Source organism: Eschscholzia californica, unplaced genomic scaffold (assembly GCF_041429995.1).
Source record: "Eschscholzia californica isolate CP2 unplaced genomic scaffold, dmEscCali1.0.p SCAF_6, whole genome shotgun sequence".
Classification (NCBI taxonomy): Eukaryota; Viridiplantae; Streptophyta; class Magnoliopsida; order Ranunculales; family Papaveraceae; genus Eschscholzia; species Eschscholzia californica.
The window spans coordinates 11,291,726-11,311,896 of record NW_028238483.1 but is presented as its reverse complement, the minus strand read 5'-3'; the positions used below and the strand labels follow the sequence as shown (position 1 = coordinate 11,311,896).

The following is a 20,171-nucleotide window of genomic DNA, read 5'->3' as shown; positions in this document are numbered from 1 at the left end:
AAGGAATGTCCGACTTTGGTTCCGTCAAACGCCGCGCCGTAAAAGGAGGTTATAAAGACGGATACTGGGAAGGACAGGATAGACATGAAGTTAAGTGGGAGCGCAAGAATGGATTGTGTCACCTAATCACATTAGGTACAAAGTGTCTCAAGGCCACTTGATGAGTAGCAATGAAAATGCGTGGCCGCGCTCAAACGGATTAAAAGTTAATCGTTTGTCTTTTACAGTTGTACTCGGATATCAAGAAAGTCTGAATGACGTGACGTATCAGATGGAATACTAAATTGACACGGGAATCGAGGCATTGCACTTGTTCTAAGTCCAAGTGGGAGTCTGAAGGAGTTGAAGGAGATGTCCTTCGACCAAGGTGACAATGCGAACAATTTGTCGGATAGGACAATTGATGTGGAAGATCATCAAGTCCGATTGATTTAGGGATCGTAGAGTTGTAGCTAGAGACCAACTACGATCGTCGAATTACGAAGTAATTCGCGGCTAACTTCGATCGGATCCTACAACGGGTTACACATAAGAGTGACAAATTGATCTAGGATATGAGTAGTGGGAGTGAGATATAATCATGGGAGTGTCCCATAAACATATCTCATAGGCCTAAAAAGGAATTAGGCAAAGATAGTACAAAAGGCCAAAAACAGGGTTTTTGGGCCTAGACCGGTTCGGGTACTTCTAGGACTCGGATTGGGCTGATTTTTGGAGGGACGTTTCCTTATGTTATGAACATTAAATCTGCCAATTTTGGCTGGGTTTGGACGTCATCTCCTTAGGGAATTGAGAAAATATCAATAGTTGCTATTTTCGACTATTTCCATAAATCTTATTCTAAAGGGTGTTTTAGGAAACCTAAAAGGAGGTGGATTCTCATTAGGGTTCTATATAAACACTCTTAGGGCAGAGAATAAGTGTGGAATTTCTCTCTAAGCTTTCTTACTCTACCACATCAAGTAGAGAGGAGAAAGTGAGCTAATTCCCATTACTATCAATCTAGTCAAAGAAGAAGGTGTTCTTCTATCCAACCACCATTGGTGTGCTAGCTATAAAACAAGGTGGGAGATCAAATTGATTGCTCGTGTCCCAAGTAGAGGAGCTACACTTGAAGCTCTTGATCTTCTCATAAGCAATTGGAAAGGTTCGAGGGAAAAGCGATTAAGGTAATCTACTATCTCCATTAGTTTAATTACTAGTTTTGCATGATGATCTTGGGGATACTAGTGTTAGACATTAGATGTCATTATCCGCTATAAACACTAGTATAAGGGTTTAAATCCCTATAAGAAATGCGTCTACATCGGAGAAATATCTGGGGGCGCAGCTTTTCATTGGTGCTAATAAAACTAATGCGTTCAAGGATATTCTTCAACAGATCCGGAAAAAACTAGAGAGTTAGAATCACTCATTCCTCTCTCAAGCTGGGCGCACTATCGTTATAGCGACGATAGTTGCTGCTGTACCCCGATACCAAATGCAATGCTTCGCCATTCCTAAAGGTGTAAGCAAACGCATTATGACTTTACAAAAGTCATTCTGGTGGGGTAAGTCCAGAGGCATTTGCACGAAAGCGTGGTCGTCCATTTGCCTTCCCAAAGACCTGGGAGGGCTGGGAATTCATCTTCCCGAGCTTGATAACAAAGCTATGCTAAGTAAACTAGCTTGGAGGGTTAAGGCTGAGCCTAATGCGATGTGGGTGCGGTTCTTAAAAGCAAAATATTTTCCGCTTACAGATACACCGGGCCCAGTCAAACCCTACCACTCTTGGACTTGGAATAGTATTAGGAAGCACATGTATCATATAGAGGACCTTCTGACTTTGGAGGTTCATAATGGTAATAATATTAATATTTGGAAAGATAGTTGGATTCCGGAGATTAATACCCCCCTGAATCATAGCAATGAAGCTAACATAACGAGAGTAGCACAACTCATTCATAATAATGATTGGAATGAGGAGGTTCTTTCCAGAATCTTCGACTCCCAGACTCAAAACTTAATTAAAGCAATACCTATAGATGCAGAAGGGGAAGATGTGAGGAAATGGACGCTTAATAAATCGGGTAGGTTTACGGTCAACTCTATGTATAGATACTTGTCCACCAGTATGAATTCTCCTCCTATCCTCAACCCAAACTGGAAATTCATCTGGAAGCTCCCGACTATCCCGAGAATCCAAACCTTTATATGGAAAATTTGTACTAAAACCCTTCCAGTTAGGAAAAGAATAGGAAAATTTATAGATGGTAATCTGAACTGTCCCAATTGTGTGGAAATTGAATCTATTGAGCATGCTCTCTTACAATGTCCTTTAGCTAAAAATATTTGGTTCTATTTTAACATAATCTCTGAAAATATCATTAATGTGGCGGATTGGATCTTTTCTTGGGAGAACACAACCCCTCTTAACGACCGGAAGAACCAGAACCTTTTAGCTACGATCCTTTGGATCATTTGGAAAATTAGATGTGATCATTGTTTTCAACATGAAATAAATGATCTATCCCATATAATTAAGATGATTCAAAACTTCCCAAAAAATGATCCCATGAATGTTAATAAGAATAAACCAGAGGAAACTAAATGGATTCCACCAAAACAAGGTTGGTTGAAAATTAATGTAGATGCTTCATTTTTGAATGTTCATGAAATAACTGGTACGAGTCTGATTATTCATGACTCAGACTCTAAATTTATAGAAGCTCACACTTCCATTGCGAGGAACAGAAATAGCGAAGAAGGTGAGGCAATAGCTATACTAAATGGCCTGGTTTGGGCGGTTGAACATAACTATAAACATATTATCATTGAAAGTGATAATATCAATATCATCCAGAACATCAAAAACAGTAAACATGTAATACAATGGCAATCCTGCATTCACATTCAGAAAATTAATGAAATCAAACGTAAGTTAGATAGGGTCACTTTCAATTTCACTTGCAGGAAATTTAATGCTGCGGCGGATAAGCTCGCTAAGAGGGCTCGAAAGAAGCATAAATCAGAATCTTGGAGTAGAATTCCGTATTTTATTTCAAAGTTGTATTGTAATGACACTCTTATCACTTAATAATAGTATACCCTTTAACAAAAAAAAAAAAAAAAACATTCTATAACCATCACCAACAAAAAAAATACATTTTTTTTTTTCATCTTACTGAAACAGATCATAGATCTGTTTGATCAAACGGATCAAAGGTTGGATTCGTCTGATCAAACAGATCTGACTCAAGCGAGTGAAAGATCTGTTTTAGAAAGTCTACCTCCCTGAGAGCTCCTTGAAGCATAGGAGGCACAAACCACTTATCATTATCAATACACACCTTGACTTTAGTTGCACCATGAAGCCTACTATCAAATCTGAAAAAGCGACTCAAATAGTGATAGAGAACTCCCATAGGATGTCAAACATCAAACCATAAATCAATGGTAGCACCATTACCCACCAAGACCTTAGCCATCTAAACCATGTTCCCTACATTTCAAAATGCATCTCCAACTCCAAGAAGCTTCTTGAGGAATCCCCATGGTCCAAAAGCTCTTATCTTTAATCTGGTTGGTCTTAACCTAAGACACTCAGAGAGTATCTTTTCCAATAAACAACTCCCAAACATGCCTAAGGTTAGCAACAGTATTTAAAACTACTAAACCCTTCAAATTAAGCCCCCCTCTTCATGAGGAAGATAAAGAACTTCTCTTCTAAAAACAACTCTCGTAGAGTTAATCTCATTACCAGCCCATAAGAAGTTTTTGATAATGGAGCCAAGCTTTCTAAACACCCTCATAGGCAGAACAAATGAACTGATCCAAAACAAAATCATACCATTTACCATAGAACCAATAAGGGTGACTTTACCAGCATAAGAGAGAACCAATAAGGGTGACTCTACCAGCATAAGGGGGACACCCAAGTAAATAACTGGTAGAGCAGCAACATCACACCCCAGCTGGGCCTTAATCAGGTTCAAAGTATTCTCATCAATCCCAGCAGCAAAGATGGACTTCTTCATTTTGTTAGCTTTCAGGTCAGTGCAAGTAGAAAACTGCTCCAAAGCCTCAGCCAAGGCAGCAGCAGACTCCACATCTCCCTTTAAGAAAATCAAAAGATCATCTGCAAAACTAAGATGAGTAATAACAAGGTTAGCACATTTAGGATGCAAGTGCAACCTGCCCTCATGGACCATATGAAGCAAGAAAACATTTAGAACCTCCATAACCATCACAAAGAGGTATGGAGACATAGGACACCCTTGCCTCAAACCTCTCTTCCCCTTGAAGTAACCATAAGAGCTACCATTCACCATGATAGAGAATCTGGGAGTAGACACACACATCTTAACCCAATGGACAAACCTTTCAGGAAAATAAAAAAGCTGCATAATCTTGAAAAGAGTATCTCATTCAATTGTATCATAAGCCTTCTGGAGATCAATCTTAATAGCACATCTAGGAGGTCCTCTATACCTATGATAGTTCTTAATAAGCTCGTGTGACAAGAGAATATTATCCTAGATAACCCTCTATGCAATGAAAGCAGACTGACAAGGACTAATCAAACCAAAAATAACCCTCTTCATTCTTAAGGTCAAAATCTTAATAATGCATTTATATATGACATTACAACAAGAGATTGGCCTAAAATCAGTAACCCTAGAGGCATTAGGAATCTTAAGAACCAAGGTAATCAAAGTGGAGTTAACTTCACCTAACAATATGCAAGAGGAGAAAAATCTGGACTCGGTATCACAAAAATCATCCCCCACTATATCCTAACAGAACTTGAAAAAGTAAGAAGGAAACCCATCAGGTCCAGGTGCTTTGTCAGAACCAATATTAGACAGAGCAAACACTATCTCTTCTCTAGTAACTTTGCATCTACTCCTCCGCCTGCTCCTCAGATAAAACCTGAGCAAAACAAACCTCTTCAAGCCTACTAGAAAACTCACCATCTGCAGAACAACCAAACATGTTCTGAAAAAAAACCAACACATTTCTTAGCCACCTCTTGACAATTCACCACTTTTGCACGATCCTCATTATAGAGAAATGGTATGTTATTCCTGGATCTCCACTCCTTCAGGGAATAGTGAAAAAACGTGGTATAACCATCCCCAAGATGAATTTCTTGACTCTAAACTTCTGCTTAAGCATAGCCTCTTCAGTCCTAGCCAATCTCACATACTTATCCACTGCCTCTCTCTCAGCCTCCCTCATATAGGAATACCTTGGTTCAGAGTAAAGTATTGTCTGAAACAAGTCCATAGATTCCTTGGCCTCCTGCACTTTTCATAGAGAAGTTATGAAATCTATCTCTCTACCAAACATTGAAAGAGCCCTTCCTCTTTTTTAACTTACTCACCGATCTGTACATGGAATTCCCCCATAACCTCCAAACCCAAGCTTCTTTCACCAGCTTAAGAAAACCTTCCTCCTCACTCCAACAATTAAAGAACTTGAAAGGTCTAGGGAAAGCTCCACCATTCTCAAAGAAAGATACCACACAAGGGCAGTGGTCAGACATACCATGATTCAGAAATTCAACCGTAGCATTAGGGAAACTAGAAATCCATTCAATATTAGTCAGAGCTCTATCTAGTTTCTCACCTATAAAACCTTCACATCGCTGTCCATTAGACCATGGAAGAAAATGGCCAGAATAAGTGCAATCAAACAAGTGAGCATCCCACAAACAATCTCTAAAATCCACCACATCACAAGGCCTAACAGCATTCCCATCCACCTTCTCTTCAGATTCTAAAACAGTGTTAAAATCCCCCAAGACCAATCAGGCTCTATCATAATTCACAGCCACCATGCTCATTTCATTCCACAATCTTCTCCTAGATACCCCATCATTATGAGCATAAACAAAACTCAAAAGAAAATCTTACCATCCTTCAACTTAACATAGCAGTAACCATCTGGTCTGACATAGAGAACACAAAAACTGAGCTGAAAGCTGTCCCACATCAACCAAATCCTACCAAATCTGTGCAACTCATGATCGGTCACCCAATCCCAAGTTGGCATCAACTTCCTTCTTATTACATCCTTATTCTCCATAGAAACATGAGTTTCTACAATCCCACACACACACACACATTAAACTTCCTTACTAACTCAATGATTTCTTTAGCTTTGAGGGTATCATTCAACCCCCTTATGTTCCAACAAGCTATATTATCCATATGAACCACTAGTAAAGGAAGACTTACCCTTACCTCTATTGGCTCTCTTACCCGAAACGGAGTTTTTCTTGAAGTTGATTTTAGAAATCATAAAAGATAAAGGAACGCACCATTAGTCGAATTCTTCGAATTTAGACTTAAGGTTCGTAATAGGACATGTGATGTCGACAAAAGTGCCTCCCAAGATAATCATGCATATATAATTCTTAGCCTTAATATATTATATGGGTGCATATTTGTAATTAATTGTAATTTCTAGTTTATACGATATGCGAATCGTTAAAGTCTTGTAATTAGAGTTTAGGGTCTATGAGTCCATTGAAGAAACTCAAGGAAGGAATCCAAAGGCGAGTGGGAGAAATCAATGGAGGTTCAAAGATTGATATCTAGACGAACCAAAAGGCGAAACAAGAAGCAAACCAAAGGAGATTAGATCTTCTAGGTCAGGGGCCATACTAGGATCCATGTCTGCTTGATTTATTTTCTCACGCGCATTTACTTATTTTTTTACGCTTTATGTCGTGGATGTTAGTTAGGCTAAATTGTTCGCTATAACAAACGCCAGACTAGCGTAAAAGTCCACAAAACGTAATCTTGAGTAATCGCCTATCCAGATTAAGACACTCGTTGCGCCCTTGTTCGAGGAAGGTAGGTCGGCCTTCGCAGAGTGGCTCCTCTACCTTGGGATAATGCGGGTAGGTCTATAGAAGAGGCCTACACGTCTAAATGGTTCTACTCAACGAGATCAGCAAGAGAGTCTTGGATACTCGAGGCAAAAGGATAGATTAGTCATTCATTAATGAAATCTATCAAGCAAGAGTCATAAGGTATGATCAGTGAAGTAGTTCACTCACCCGGAACGACGGAGTCAAAGGGTAGGGCCTTCGTCCGCTTTACCCTGAAGAACTGGGATCTTGGAAGCACTTATTCAATCGGGGACGATTTTTATTGAATAATGTGGGAAAACTAAGTTTTTCAAAACGATAACGAGTTTTAAAACTTTGCCATTTCTTTTATGTAGTTTAAAGATGACAAAAGATATTTCCAACTTCCGCTCACTTCTCGACAAGGAAAAGCTGAATGAGCACAACTTCCTCGACTGGGAGAGGAACCTAGGAATAGTTCTCAGGATGGAAGGCAAGCAATATGTACTAGAAACTCCAATTCCTGTATTGGATGATACTTCGACTAAAGAAGAAACAGATGAAGAAAGGAGTGTGCGGAAAAAGGCAGAACCTGTAACTTGCTTAATGCTAGCAACCATGGAACCGACTCTGCAAGAGCAGTTCATAGACATGGATGCTTACTCCATGATGCGACAACTTCGAGAAATGTTCCAGAAACAGTCGAGATTGGAGAGGTTTGAAACCTCTAAAGCAATTATGAACATGCGCCTTGAAAAGAGAAAACCAGTTGGGCCTCATGTTCGTCAAATGGTCAGGCTCATGGGCAAGCTGGTTAAACTAGGTTTCCCTTATAGCCAACAGACGGCTACCGACACTATCCTTCACTCCCTCCTTAGTGGTTTTAATCAGTTTAAGATGAACTACAACATGAATGGATGGGAAAAAACGTTGGAGGAACTTCATTATATGCTTCTAACAGCCGAAAAGGACGTCGTTATAGTGGAGACTAAAAAGGACGTTCTTATGGTACAAAAGGACAAAGGGTTCAAGAAAGGTGGAAAACAGAAGAAGAAAACCGCGTCAAACGGAAAAGGCAAGCGGGTTGCCAAACCTAAAGACAAAGGTTTTCCTCCTGACACAAAATGTTTATACTGTGATGGCAAGGGCCACTGGAAAAGAAACTGCCCTAAGTTCTTGGAGGACAAAAAGAATGGAACAGTGGCTTCCAATTCAGGTATAAACAGTTAACTTATAAAATACTACAAAATTCCCAAACTTTGGTATATGATACCTAAAATTGCCCTGTCATTGTGAATGTACAGGTGCAGCTGGGAACTGAGTATTTGGCTAAGGAAGACAAGATCCAAGAGGGAGCAGAAGCCTCAACTGCTAAGGATGCTGAAAGAGATCGAAGTCTACTTTAGGCACTAATCTAGATTAAGCGATTTTCTAGTTTTTAACATCATCTCTGTACTAAGTATTATAGAGAATCAATAAAGAACTTTATTTCTAAATTGAGATGTTATTAAAAGTGCTAAATTAAACAATCTATACCTAAGGATTCTAAACTTGGTTAAACACCTACAAGATAGGTTCAAATAACCAAAACATGAATCAACTGACAAGAAAGAAAGTCTTGAGTCAGAAACAGAGATTGAGCATCAAACGTACTTCTAACCTATCCATATTTGGAGTGTCCAAAAGGAATAAGATGAAGAACACGAATCAAACTCTATCCTCCAAAATCCACTAGTCTAGACATAGCTTCCCACAGAACTATCAAAATTTCGTCTAAAGCTAAAACTTGTAAAAAGCGTTAGAAAACTAGCTAATATCTGACGCAATTTCTTTTTGAAAGAAATTTGGGCTTCTTCCACAACCAATCAAGAGAACAAAGTGTTTGTTGCTCATGATAGTATTCTTCTAGTAATTAGCACACCTAGTAGTTTGGGAGAAAAGTACTAATTATTACAACAATAAGGGGAGAAAAGTACAAGTCGATTTAATTCGATCATAAGAAAAATCATGAAGAGTCATGAAGAACAATAATGAAACTTGTACAAGACGATTAAATTCTACCAAGAGCAACAAACTGCGGCTCCTCGGAAAAGGAAAGGTTAAAGATATGATCTTATAAACCCACCGCACAAAAGCGAATGTCATTCGCAGGAGAACTCTCAAAGCAAGTGAAAGTGTCTCTAAAGGAATATCTCAAAGTAGTTGAGAAAATTCCAAATTGTTGTTCAAAAGTCCTAAAAGGTCAAAAGTAAAATCTCAAAGACTCAGAAAATAAAGGTTATTTCTGAAGAGATAAAAGACCTGCGCAGAAACGGAAACTGACTCTAGATTTTGGCTAGAAGCCAAAATCATCATGGAATCCATATCTCGTCAAGACATGAAGCTTGATAATTTAAGTCAACGGAAGACCTAAATTGGTTTTCCAAAGTAGAAAACTGAGAAAGATGGAAACATTCATGTTTCTCGAAACTAGACAAGAAGAATAAGATTCTTCCAATCAAGTTATGTCCATAGACATGCTTCAGAAATCCTTCGACGGATTAAAAGCACGCAAGAGTTAGAATCTTCGATTCAAAGAGGCATTCAAAGAAGTTTGATTCCTGAGGAATGAAGAAAAATCTTGAATCACGAGTTTCAAGAAGGTAAGTGGGAGAAACAAACCTTCCGGGTCCGTATGCAGAGTACATACAAAAGATTGAGTACGACATAAGATGTTGTGTAACAGTGAACACACTGACTCAATAAAAGGACCACACACAAGGATGAAATGCCATTTTGGGCATCTGAAGATCTATAAGCATAGATCAAAAAGACGATAGGATTAAAGAGACTCAGTATGCTGAGATGCTTGAGATCCGAAACAGAAAATCTAAGACTCGGAAAAGTCTAAAAGAATTTCGACCCAAAACTCATGACAAAGAGCGTTGCCAAATCGGAGTTTGAAAAGACACCGATGAGCAAGCACGCATGAGAGAGACGTTTATGTTTGAAAACATAAAGTCAAGTCATGTTGAACGTGATTAGCATTTAGTATGCACACAAAATTTCGTGGTGTTTGGACACCTCCTCCTTAGGGAATTGAGAAAATATCATTAATTGCTATTTTCGACTATTTCCCCTAAATCTTATTCTAAAGGGTGTTTTGGGAAACCTTTGAGGAGGTGTATTCTCATTAGGGTTCTATATAAACACTCTTAGGGCAGAAAATAAGGTGTGGAATTTCTCTCTAAACTTTCTTACTCTACCACATCAAGTAGAGAGGAGAAAGTGAGCTAATTCTCAAGCTATCTTCTAGTCAAGCAAGAAGAAGGTCTTCTTATTATCAGACCACCATTGGAGTGCTAGCGAGCTTTCAAGGAGGGAGATTTAATACCCCGTTCGGTGTCCTAAGTAGAGAAGCTACGTTTGAAGCTCTTGGTCTTCTTTAATCTATTCAACTAGCTCGAGGGAAATAACGATTAAGGTAATCTACTATCTTCCTATTAGTTAATTACTAGTTTTGCATGATGATCTTGGGGATACTAGTGTTAGACATTAGATGTCGTTATCCGCTATAAACACTAGTATAAGGGTATAATACCCTACAGGAGGGCTCCCTCTAGACTACCTCACGGCAGTTTGGAGGATTGCAAACTGCCTTACGGCAGTCTGGAGGGGTTTCCCTCCTAACTGTCGTGAGGGAGTTTGGAGGGAAATCCGAACTAACTTACGACATCCTGGAGGGGTTTTCCCTCCGAGCTACCGTGTAGCTCGGAGGGCGTCTCCATTTTTCCGTGAGGAGGTTTCCGAGGGCGTTAAATTTTTTTTTTACCATAGTCTCGTGGATGGGTCGATCTTGTATTCGACCTCTTAAATTCGAAGGACCATTTTTTTTAAAGGTCTAAAACCAATGTGTGAAACAAATACCTTTTTTCTGGGGTAGTACACTTGTCGAAATCCGTGTTTTTGTAGTTGATGGAATTTTGGTCATGAAGTTGCCTAAAGTAGTCTAGGTTGACTAAGTGTCAGCTCGCTCTGTAGGCGTTATGGTAGCGTTAGACGCCTAACCATTTTTAGTTTAGAGGGATTTTAGTTACTCTAGAGAAACCAAACATAGTCAGGTGGACTAAGTGTCGGCTCGCTCCATTCGATGAAATGGTGGTATTTCTAAATCTTTAGACTTCATATATGTTGACCAGACCTACCAGAGATTGTATTTGTCACCTTGGAGACTTGAAATGATCATATCCTCCACAATTTTAATCTTAAATGTTTATGGAGTTAACTACAAAGTCTATACGGACTTAGTGTCGGCTCGATCCATTTAAGGGATATGAAAATACTTTTAAAGCTTTAGACTTCACAAATGCCACCTCATTCGAACTGAAGGAAGTCAGTTTCATAGCTCAAAGATGTATAAATGCGTAATAGATTTATTTAGTCAGGTGATTGACATACCTCTTTGTGTTAGTGTAGGTTGTATCTCAGAATTTCCATGCTTAAAAGGTCATCTTTGACTATAAGAAGTAGATTGTTGAGATGAAGGCTCGAGTTGAAGATCGCCAATGCAGGGTTCAAGGCAGAGCATAGCACATCCAAGGTGGAAAAAATGGGATGTAGAAGGAGAGTTGACACTCTAGAGAGTGTGGCAAAGGACCCATGGGGATTATACTTTATTTCATTTTCTAGACATATATTGAACGCGTTCGAGGTATGTATGACTTCCGACGCCCATGGGGCTTTTGTAGTGTTTTGTTGTTGTTCTAATCACACTTTGTTTATATTCCTTTAATAGAAGTGTAGTGTTGAACTTCTGAATATTTCAAAAGATGGTACTCTTCCATGAAATTCATGCGTGAAATTACATAGTTTGAGCATGTTGAGTAAGAAAATATTACAAGCAAGTGATTCAGACTCGAGGTTTTTCGTCTCGAGCCTAGTCACCAGAAATTTGAGGGTACTCTTTTCGAGGTTGAACTTCGAGTCTCCTCTGTCATCTACTAAGTTGGACCTGGAGATACCATTCTTGAATAAGGCCATTTGGGATGGCAGACTTTCGGCACCATAGTTGACTTTCAGAGAGCTCGAGGGTGAATTCTTTCAAGAAGAGAGTGAGATCTTGAAGCCGTTGTGTTATTTTGATGACTTTGATGTCTCGAGCTTTCCTTCTCTTTTGGTAACACCCGAGGTATTTATATTCCCCAGGATGTGTCTATCTCGAACCTTCCTTAAGCCGGGTGGAGTCTCGGAGACGTCTCGACCCGCTACATTGTGTAGAATGAGTTGTAAAAGAGTATTAGAGGAAGGGAGACTAATGGCGCCTTGTGTGGATCATGTGGGGGTACAAAAAGGTATGTAGTATTGTAGTGCTCCCTTTAAAGCCAATTGGAGTTCGAGCGTGAACCTCGTTGCTTCTTTTGAAGCGACAGTAAGCTTCTTAGAATTTTTCTTTTTTCGTCGAAGTCTTATGTTCTTCATCTGAAGTATGAGGTTGATAGCTCTAGTGTTCTGTGTGGCTATGTTGGAAGTTTAAGCTTGCATTTCATGGTATTATTTGCCCCCTGTTAGGCCAGTTGGAGCTCGAGCGTGAACCTTGCTGCTTCGTCGAAGCGACAATAAGCTTCTAGAATTTTTTTGTTTTTCGTTGAAGGCTTATGTTCCTCGTCTGAAGTTTAAGGTTGATAGCTTTAGTCTCCATTTAGCTTTGAGGGAATTCGAGCTCGCATTTTAGGCACCATTTGTCCCCCCAGCCTAAGTGTAGAACATTGTTTTTCTGGACTTAGGTTGATTATTTGTCGGCTAGCTTCGGTGGATGGGTGAAGGTTGTGTTTCTCCTGTTTGTCCACGAGCTTTGACCGAGCTGCACACACAAAAGCGAAGGTCGATAGCAACGCCATCGGCCCTCCGACGCACAAATTAGTAATTTTCTATCAACAAGGAATGATAGAAATAATGGGTGAAGACATTCAATACTTCCTGTTACCTGTTATCAGTATGAGAGTCGAGATGAACATCGTTTAACCATGTGTGGAGTCCAGAATAGTGCAAGATTCAAGTCTGGTTCCAGTTAGGTTGTGCTCCCAAGGGGTTATTTGATGTAGGTGTAGAATGTTTCGTGCCATTTAGCCTAGAAGTTGAATCAACTTTTCCAGACTGTTGTCTCTAGAGTCGACTAAAGTTGGTGGATGATGGAGGTGTTTTTTCAGCCATGTTTATCCCCCAGTCGGTTTGTAGTCGCTCTGCAATTAGAGAGAAAGAGGAGACCAACAGTGGAGCTATATGGCCCTCCGTTGCTACAATTGATTAGTAGGGTTCCGAGACAGTGTAAGCTTGAGTTAGAGTTTTAGAAGGTTAGAGATACACCTCTGGCGAGTCGTCTGGTTGTCTAGGTGAGATGCTCTAACCTGCAAAAATTCGAGCTAAAGGGTTAGTCGATGGCATAGCCACCGACTCTCCGATGCTTAAGTTAGTAAAGTATTTGAGGTGAAATTTAAACAAAAATTTTAGAGTTTAGAAATGATACAACTTTAGATGTGTTGCCTTTCAGCGGTTATTAATGTTGAGTCCATTTTTGACTTGTAATTCGCATGCACCTGGCTCTACTATTCAGATGGTTCGATGTTCATGTTGTATTATGGAACTCTGGTGCGAACTGGTCCGTTCGGCAGTTAGACCTGGTGGATCAAGTAGTTTTCTGTCGTCTCGGGCTTGATGTCTCCTTGATGTAGTGTAGGGCTCTAACGTCTATCATCTGACCTACGATATGTTCGTCTCAAGCGATGTTCTCGAGACCGCTCGTGGCTAGGGTAGTGTCTGCTTTGATGGTACTCGTCTTCTTCCCAACTTATTTCTACCTAAGCTCGAGCGAGGACATCCTCCATGGTGATGCAGTTGAACTTGGTGAGTTCTTTATAGAGTTCACTGTCTGGAAGTAACCCTTTTCGAAATGCATCCACTGTCGTCTCTTGGTTGCAATAGGGTATCGAGACTTTTTCTCTGTTGAACCTCCCTACATAATCTCTAAGCGGTTCACCTCTCCTCTGGCTAAGTCGGTAGAGGTCTCTAGAGAGTTTCTCTAACTTCTTACTACTCGCGAACTGTTCAACGAACGTGTCTGTCAGCTGGGCAAATGAGGCAATGGAGTTGTTCGGCAGGTTGGTGTACCACTGGAGAGCTGGGCCAATGCGGCTCGACCCAAAGCTTTTGCACATGCAAGCCTCTCTAAGGTCCCTGGGTATGGTTGCAGTGAACATCCTTTGCTTGTAGGATGCAATATGGTCGTCTGGATCTGAGGTGCCATCATACATTCTAATACTTGGGAATGAGAAATTCTTCGGCATCTTCACTAAGGCGATGGCGTCGACGAAAGGGGAGTCTGCATAACTCTGTGGCAGACTCTTTCTAAGGGGGATTGGGACTCCTGGAATGGGAGTGATCAGAGCCTCCATCTCCGCCAATTTTTTAGCCATCGCCTGCTCCAAGGGGGTTCCTGCAAAGCCAGAGTTCAGACCATCAGTCAACAGACTAAAGGGTACACCAGTAGGTAGTAGAGTAGGAGTAGTAAATGAGGATGAGAAAAAAGGGGCGTCATCGACTGCGATTGTTGATTGATTTGAGCTGAGCTTTGGAAAGACGATAACAACGTCGTTGCTGGGATCGTAGTATTAGTCACTGGATTCAAAATCGAGACGCCAATGGTGACAGACTGGACGGTTGGATGGCTGGAGGAGTTTCCTGCTCCAAGGGTCACCAAAGATTGCATCGAGTTGACTGGAGTTCGGAACCTGGGTCCTGTTGGATACACCATGGCGAGTTCGGTAACTTTTTCTTGGAGTAGTTGATTCTCTGCTCGAACCAGAGCATTCTCCTCCTCCAAGGCCTTAAATTTTTTGGCATTTTCTTGGATCTGAGCTATGAGTTCAGCGATCTGGGTCGAGACATCGTTTGGTGAGGCTACCATTCCTTCTTCCACTGATGAGGTCCTTTGAGATGTTAGTTGAAGGGGCCCCACGGTGGGCGCCAAACTGTTAACGGTAGAAAATCACATAATTAATAGATCGTCGATTGGTGGGCTACCGACAACTTGGGCTCTAGACCTCGAGACGGACGAAGTTCCGGTTGGACCTGTAGACAGACAAAAACGAGCAGAAACCGTGAAGTCTTGGGGACACCGGGATGGTGTCTTGCCAAGGGCACTCCGACGGTCAAGTCAGCAAACTATAAGTGAAATAAATATAAGTCGATTGAATGTTGAGGGTGTCACCGTGTTGTATCACCGGAGGATGGCTCGACTCGTAGAGTGGTCGGAGCTTCGACTCTACGGGATATTTGGTCGAATTGGTCTCCTGGAGTAGGTCGAGAGGTCGTCTCGATCGGAGATTCTGTGTAATGTAGTAAGATGCAACAGAGACTTTAGGAGGACTTCCAGAGTGATGGACCTTGAAGGGTATTCAGTAATTTTCAAGTAGGTATTCGATGCCTTTCGAAGTCTGAGTCTCCTTCTATTTATAGGCGAATGACAGACTCGTGGAGTCTATCAGATCTGAAATGCTTGGTATCGAGGGTGACCCCGAACCCTAAGGGAGACTCGTTCTTGGTCGTCGATCTGTCGTCTAAAGTAACTCGATCGTATGATTACGCCTCCTCGACTGTAGACCCTTCATAGTCAGAGATGACTTCGAGATATTTGTGGTGACATGGGGTCTTTGACTTACCTAGTCAAGTGGCATGTGGCGAGATCTTCTGAGTTGAGGTTGAATCGACAACTCGCCGGCTCGGTTGAGGGCAGCCAAGGGGTGCTTCGAGCATTATTACTTTTGATGGGTTATTGTTTGACTAGATGGACGTTTACATGGGCTTGGACCTTCAGGCTTCTAATGGGTCGAATTCTTAGTTGGAGAGTGTCCAACCTGTAGACGAGTGGGCTAGGCCCAAGTGACATTTATTCGAAGAAGGTTGGGTCTAGGCGGCATTTAGACGAAGTAGGCCTAGTACGATTTTTTGCCACTACACTATGGTCTGATGAAATAAACATTTCTATTAATTACTCAGATTCGCGTATTATACACTCTACTATCCAAGAAACGCAGTTGAGTCACCTTGGGACCTATTCACTATTTATGGCCCCCTAGAATTCAAGAACATAATTATTTTTGGAGTAATATGCTTTCAACTATTTCTCTTACCACTAACCCGTTATGTTGTATATATGACATGAATGTGATAGGTTCACTCTCATAGAAAAGGGCAAGATCATCTACAGTGTCTTTTATGAACCATTTTCGTAATTTCATTCAGCAAGGTAGACTCATAGACCTCGGTTTCAACGATCCTGCATTCACATGGACAAACAATAGAGATAGGTTTCATCTCACATAAGAAAGACTTGACAGGGATTTGTGTTCAGCTGATTGGATACTCTAATACCCAGATGCAGTGGTATTTCATCTTCCCAGATATGCAAGTGACCATGCCCCCATTTTATTGAAATTGGATGCGTTTTTCCGAAGCTTGAGTACGGAGCGAATGTAACAATCGTAAAAGAACAGATAGGAAGATCTGGATCGCCACACTTTGATGAAATTGCCACCACAAAGTGATAAAGAAACCGGTTGAGCTAACACCACACCTGGATTAAGTTGCCAGCACCGGATGATAAAGACGCTCGAAATCCACCACCCATGGCTCTTCCAAAACCAAAGGATACAGGAATTGATCTAAACAGATCCAAAGTCAGAAAAGACTCTTTAAATTCTCAAATTCGTTTTCTGATTTTTCCATTGATAATAAGCCTCATTATATAAAGAATAATACAATAAAAGGCAATAAAGGCCAACCTACATGCATAATAACTAGATACACTGTAAACAGATTAGTTGAATGCATGAATGTAGAAATAAGAGACTAAACTTAATGCACCTTTGACTAAAATGAAAATGACTCTTTAAGTCCCTCTAAATGCCTCCTCATTTGTCTTTGTTTAATTCTAGGCCCACGTCAGCATAGTAACACTCAGACCACGGGTGGGAGTGTTGTCGTATTCCAGCGCTGCTTGTTCCAGCCCCGTTTCATGTTCCAGAGTTGTTCAGGTCAACACCGGTTGATCCAACTTCGTTGCTCCCGCATCAGACTCTTCGGGTTGGAAAGGATTTGCCCTCAAATCTGGCAAATCCTCGTCTTCAAAATATGGAGAAAGATCACCTACATTAAATGTAGCTGAAACACCATAGTCCCGTAGAAGCTCAAGTTTGTAAGCGTTATCACCAAACTTCTCAAGTATCTTAAAAGGACCTTCTGCCTTTGGCATTAGCTTCGACTTGCGCTTGCATGGAGACCTGTCCTTCCTCAGGTGTAACCAGACCAGATTACCTGGCTTAAAAGACTTAGCACGTCTATTTTTGTTAGCCTTTTTCTTGTACCTCTTATTAGCCCTTTCAATCTCTGCCTGAACATTCTCATGCACCTTCTTCATTGTGTTTACCCTTTCTTTTGCTTCAAAATCTACCCTAAACCCCAAAAGTATTGAAATCAGGTCAATGGGAGTAAGTGGATTAAGACCATACCCAATCTCAAAAGGCGAACGTCTAGTAGTGTAACTTATGGACCGATTATAAGCAAAATCAGCTTAAGCTAGCTTTAAATCCCATTCCTTCAGGTTCTTTCTTATCAAGCCTCTCAAAAGAGTAGTTAATATTCTATTTGTTACCTCTGTTTGATCATCAATTTGTGGATGACAAGAAGTACTAAAAAGGAGCTCAGTACCAAGTAATCGCCACAAAGTCTTCCAAAAGCAGCTCAAAAACTTGGAATCGCGATCAGACACAATACTTTTGCGAATCTCATGAAGGCGTACAACTTCCTTAAAATACAATTCAACAACCATCAGTCTTGTGGCAAGAAATAAAATGTGTCATTTTGCTGAATCTATCGACTATCACTATGACAGAGTCTTTTCCCCTCTGAGTTCTTGGTAGTCCCACAATAAAGTCCATGCTCACATCATCCCATGGTTGAATTGGAACAGGTAAAGGTGTGTAAAGACCTGGTTAGAAATGACTTTTCATCCTTTGACACGTTGCACATCTTTCTACGATCGAATGAACATCTCTTACCACCATGGGGCAAAAGAAATGCTCCTGAAGCGTGCCTAATGCTTTATTAATTCCAAAATGACCAGATAGACCTCCTCCATGTGCTTCACGAATCAGCAACTCCCTCACAGAACTCCTTGAAACACACAACCTGTTTTCTTTAAAAAGAAATGCATCTTGCAAATGGTACCGATTTATAACTCCCTTTGTGCACTCATTATAGACTTCAGCAAAGTCTAATTCTTCCTTATATAGATTCTTCAAAATATCAAATCCCATAATTCGAGAATCTAGAATAGAGATTAAAGCATACCTCCTTGAGAATGCATCAGCAACAATATTTTTTTTCCAGCCTTGTACTTTGACAAAAATGAGAAGAATTGTAGAAATTCTACCCATTTAGCATGTCGGTTGTTTAACTTGTGCTGGTTGTTTATGAACTTCAACGCCTCATGATCAGAATGCAAAACGAACTGACCTGGCCTCAAATAATTCTCCCAATGAGTTAGAGCTCTCATAATTGCATAAAACTCCTTATCATAGGTTGAGTAGTTTTTCTGTGCTCATGTAAGCTTCTCAGAGAAATAAGCAATGGAGCGTTGTCCTTGGATAAGAACAACTCCTATACCAACTCCACTAGCATCACACTCAACTTCAAACACCTGATTAAAATCAGGAATTGTTAAAATAGGTGTTTCGCACAAAATTGTAAGTCTAATGGGGTAAACTTAATTAAAAATTATTGAGGGGGATAACGCACTCAATTACCAATTAGCGTTGAGAGAGTAAAGTAAAAAAACTCATAACTCGTCAGAAAAAGAATTGAACAGTGGGCCACTCTCCACCGAGTACTTTGGAGCTCCACCCCTCCAAGTTTAGTACAATTTGGAGGGATGGAGCTTCCCTTAGAGATGATCTTCTAGTGGTTTATGGAATAAATTGATAGAAGATGAGAGGGGGGGGAAAAATAATTTGGTTTGCGACAAGTTAGTTAAAGAGAAAAAAAAGTGAGAGAACAATATTAGAAAAAGAGAAATATGTGGAAAAATGAAAATTTACATAAATGATACCTCGAAAAATTTATCAACCATGACAAAAATGAGAAGGCAAAACAGTAAACAATGTAATAAATTTGTCGGAGTTTAGGTCTCTTTCATGTTGTAGGGCTTTAGGCCTATTTCATTTATGGTTAAAATTAGGCGGTTATCGTGCGTATCACATCTTCATGATGTATCAATGCCTTGTAAAGACTAACGTAGGTCGCAGTCGAATTCTAAAACAAATAAACAAATTGGAGTTTAAATTGGAATTACCCATATTATAGTGGAATAAATAACCAAAAAAGCATACCTTCGGTAATACTAATAAAAATGCTATTTACTCTGAAAAATAAAATCGACCATGGGCAATAGGCTTATGTAGGTGGCATCGATTAAGCCGGCCATGGAGAGAGAAATGACCTCCCCAACTAGTGTGGTCCACATTAACCTTTGGCATGTGGAAGTCTTCAATTTTGGGCCCAAATAACATTACTCTACCAACAAAAGTTTACAAGGTAGTAGCGCTGACACAAGGTCGACATGGCAGGGACGCGCTAGACAAGTACAACCCAGAATCCAAGACCAAGGTTGGACATGGCGCGGTCATGGGCCAGGCAAGAAGCTCGAGGCAAGGCACCCCGACTGAAGATACACTAAAAGCATCTCCAATGCAAAACTCAAGAAACCTCTATCTATCCTATGTGTCAAGGAGATTCTCACTCCTAAGTGGCAAAAATAGAGATCCTCAGTTTTTTTGTGTCTGCAATGCAAAATTTTAACTTATCTTATTTACTTACGTGGTGAAGTTATTTTTGTACAGAAATATTAATTATTTAGAATATATAAAAAAACTCGATTTCTATTGGTTGAAAATCAAATGTTGATGAGTTGGACAATTAGAGATATCTCAAGGGGACACTCTAGAAAGGGTGTCCTCTTGAGCTATCTCTAGTCCACTCTCGACACGTCATCTTAGAGATCCAAATAGAGTGTTGCATTGGACAAAGTTGTTGAGAGAAATATGGACAAATTGAGAAAGATGGTCGTTGGGAAAGAGATTCTTAGGGGGGAGGAGGGTCAACACTTTCCCCTATTTAAGGGAAAATTCGGAAATATTTGTAATGTGAGTGAAATTTTATGATCCCAAAAAGCTTAACAAACACATGAAAATCTAAAATTTTAGAGAAACTATTTCTATTTTCTCCAAGAATCTCCCAATCAAAC

General features: G+C 40.3%; 2 protein-coding genes across 2 annotated transcripts; both read right to left on the bottom strand.

Annotated features, from left to right (window-relative positions):
- Positions 1-4,775: 4,775 nt before the first annotated feature.
- LOC147531713 (uncharacterized) lies at positions 4,776-6,069 on the bottom strand. Its single transcript, XM_086649805.1, has 4 exons — positions 5,898-6,069; positions 5,366-5,760; positions 5,113-5,283; positions 4,776-4,955 (listed from the first exon to the last, which is right to left on the bottom strand). The coding sequence occupies exons 1-4, from the start codon at positions 6,067-6,069 to the stop codon at positions 4,776-4,778; spliced, it is 918 nt and encodes a 305-aa protein (XP_086505931.1).
- Positions 6,070-13,671: 7,602 nt separating this feature from the next.
- LOC147531712 (uncharacterized) lies at positions 13,672-14,286 on the bottom strand. The gene has a single exon (XM_086649804.1). The coding sequence runs from the start codon at positions 14,284-14,286 to the stop codon at positions 13,672-13,674; it is 615 nt and encodes a 204-aa protein (XP_086505930.1).
- Between the last annotated feature and the right edge of the window lie 5,885 nt (positions 14,287-20,171).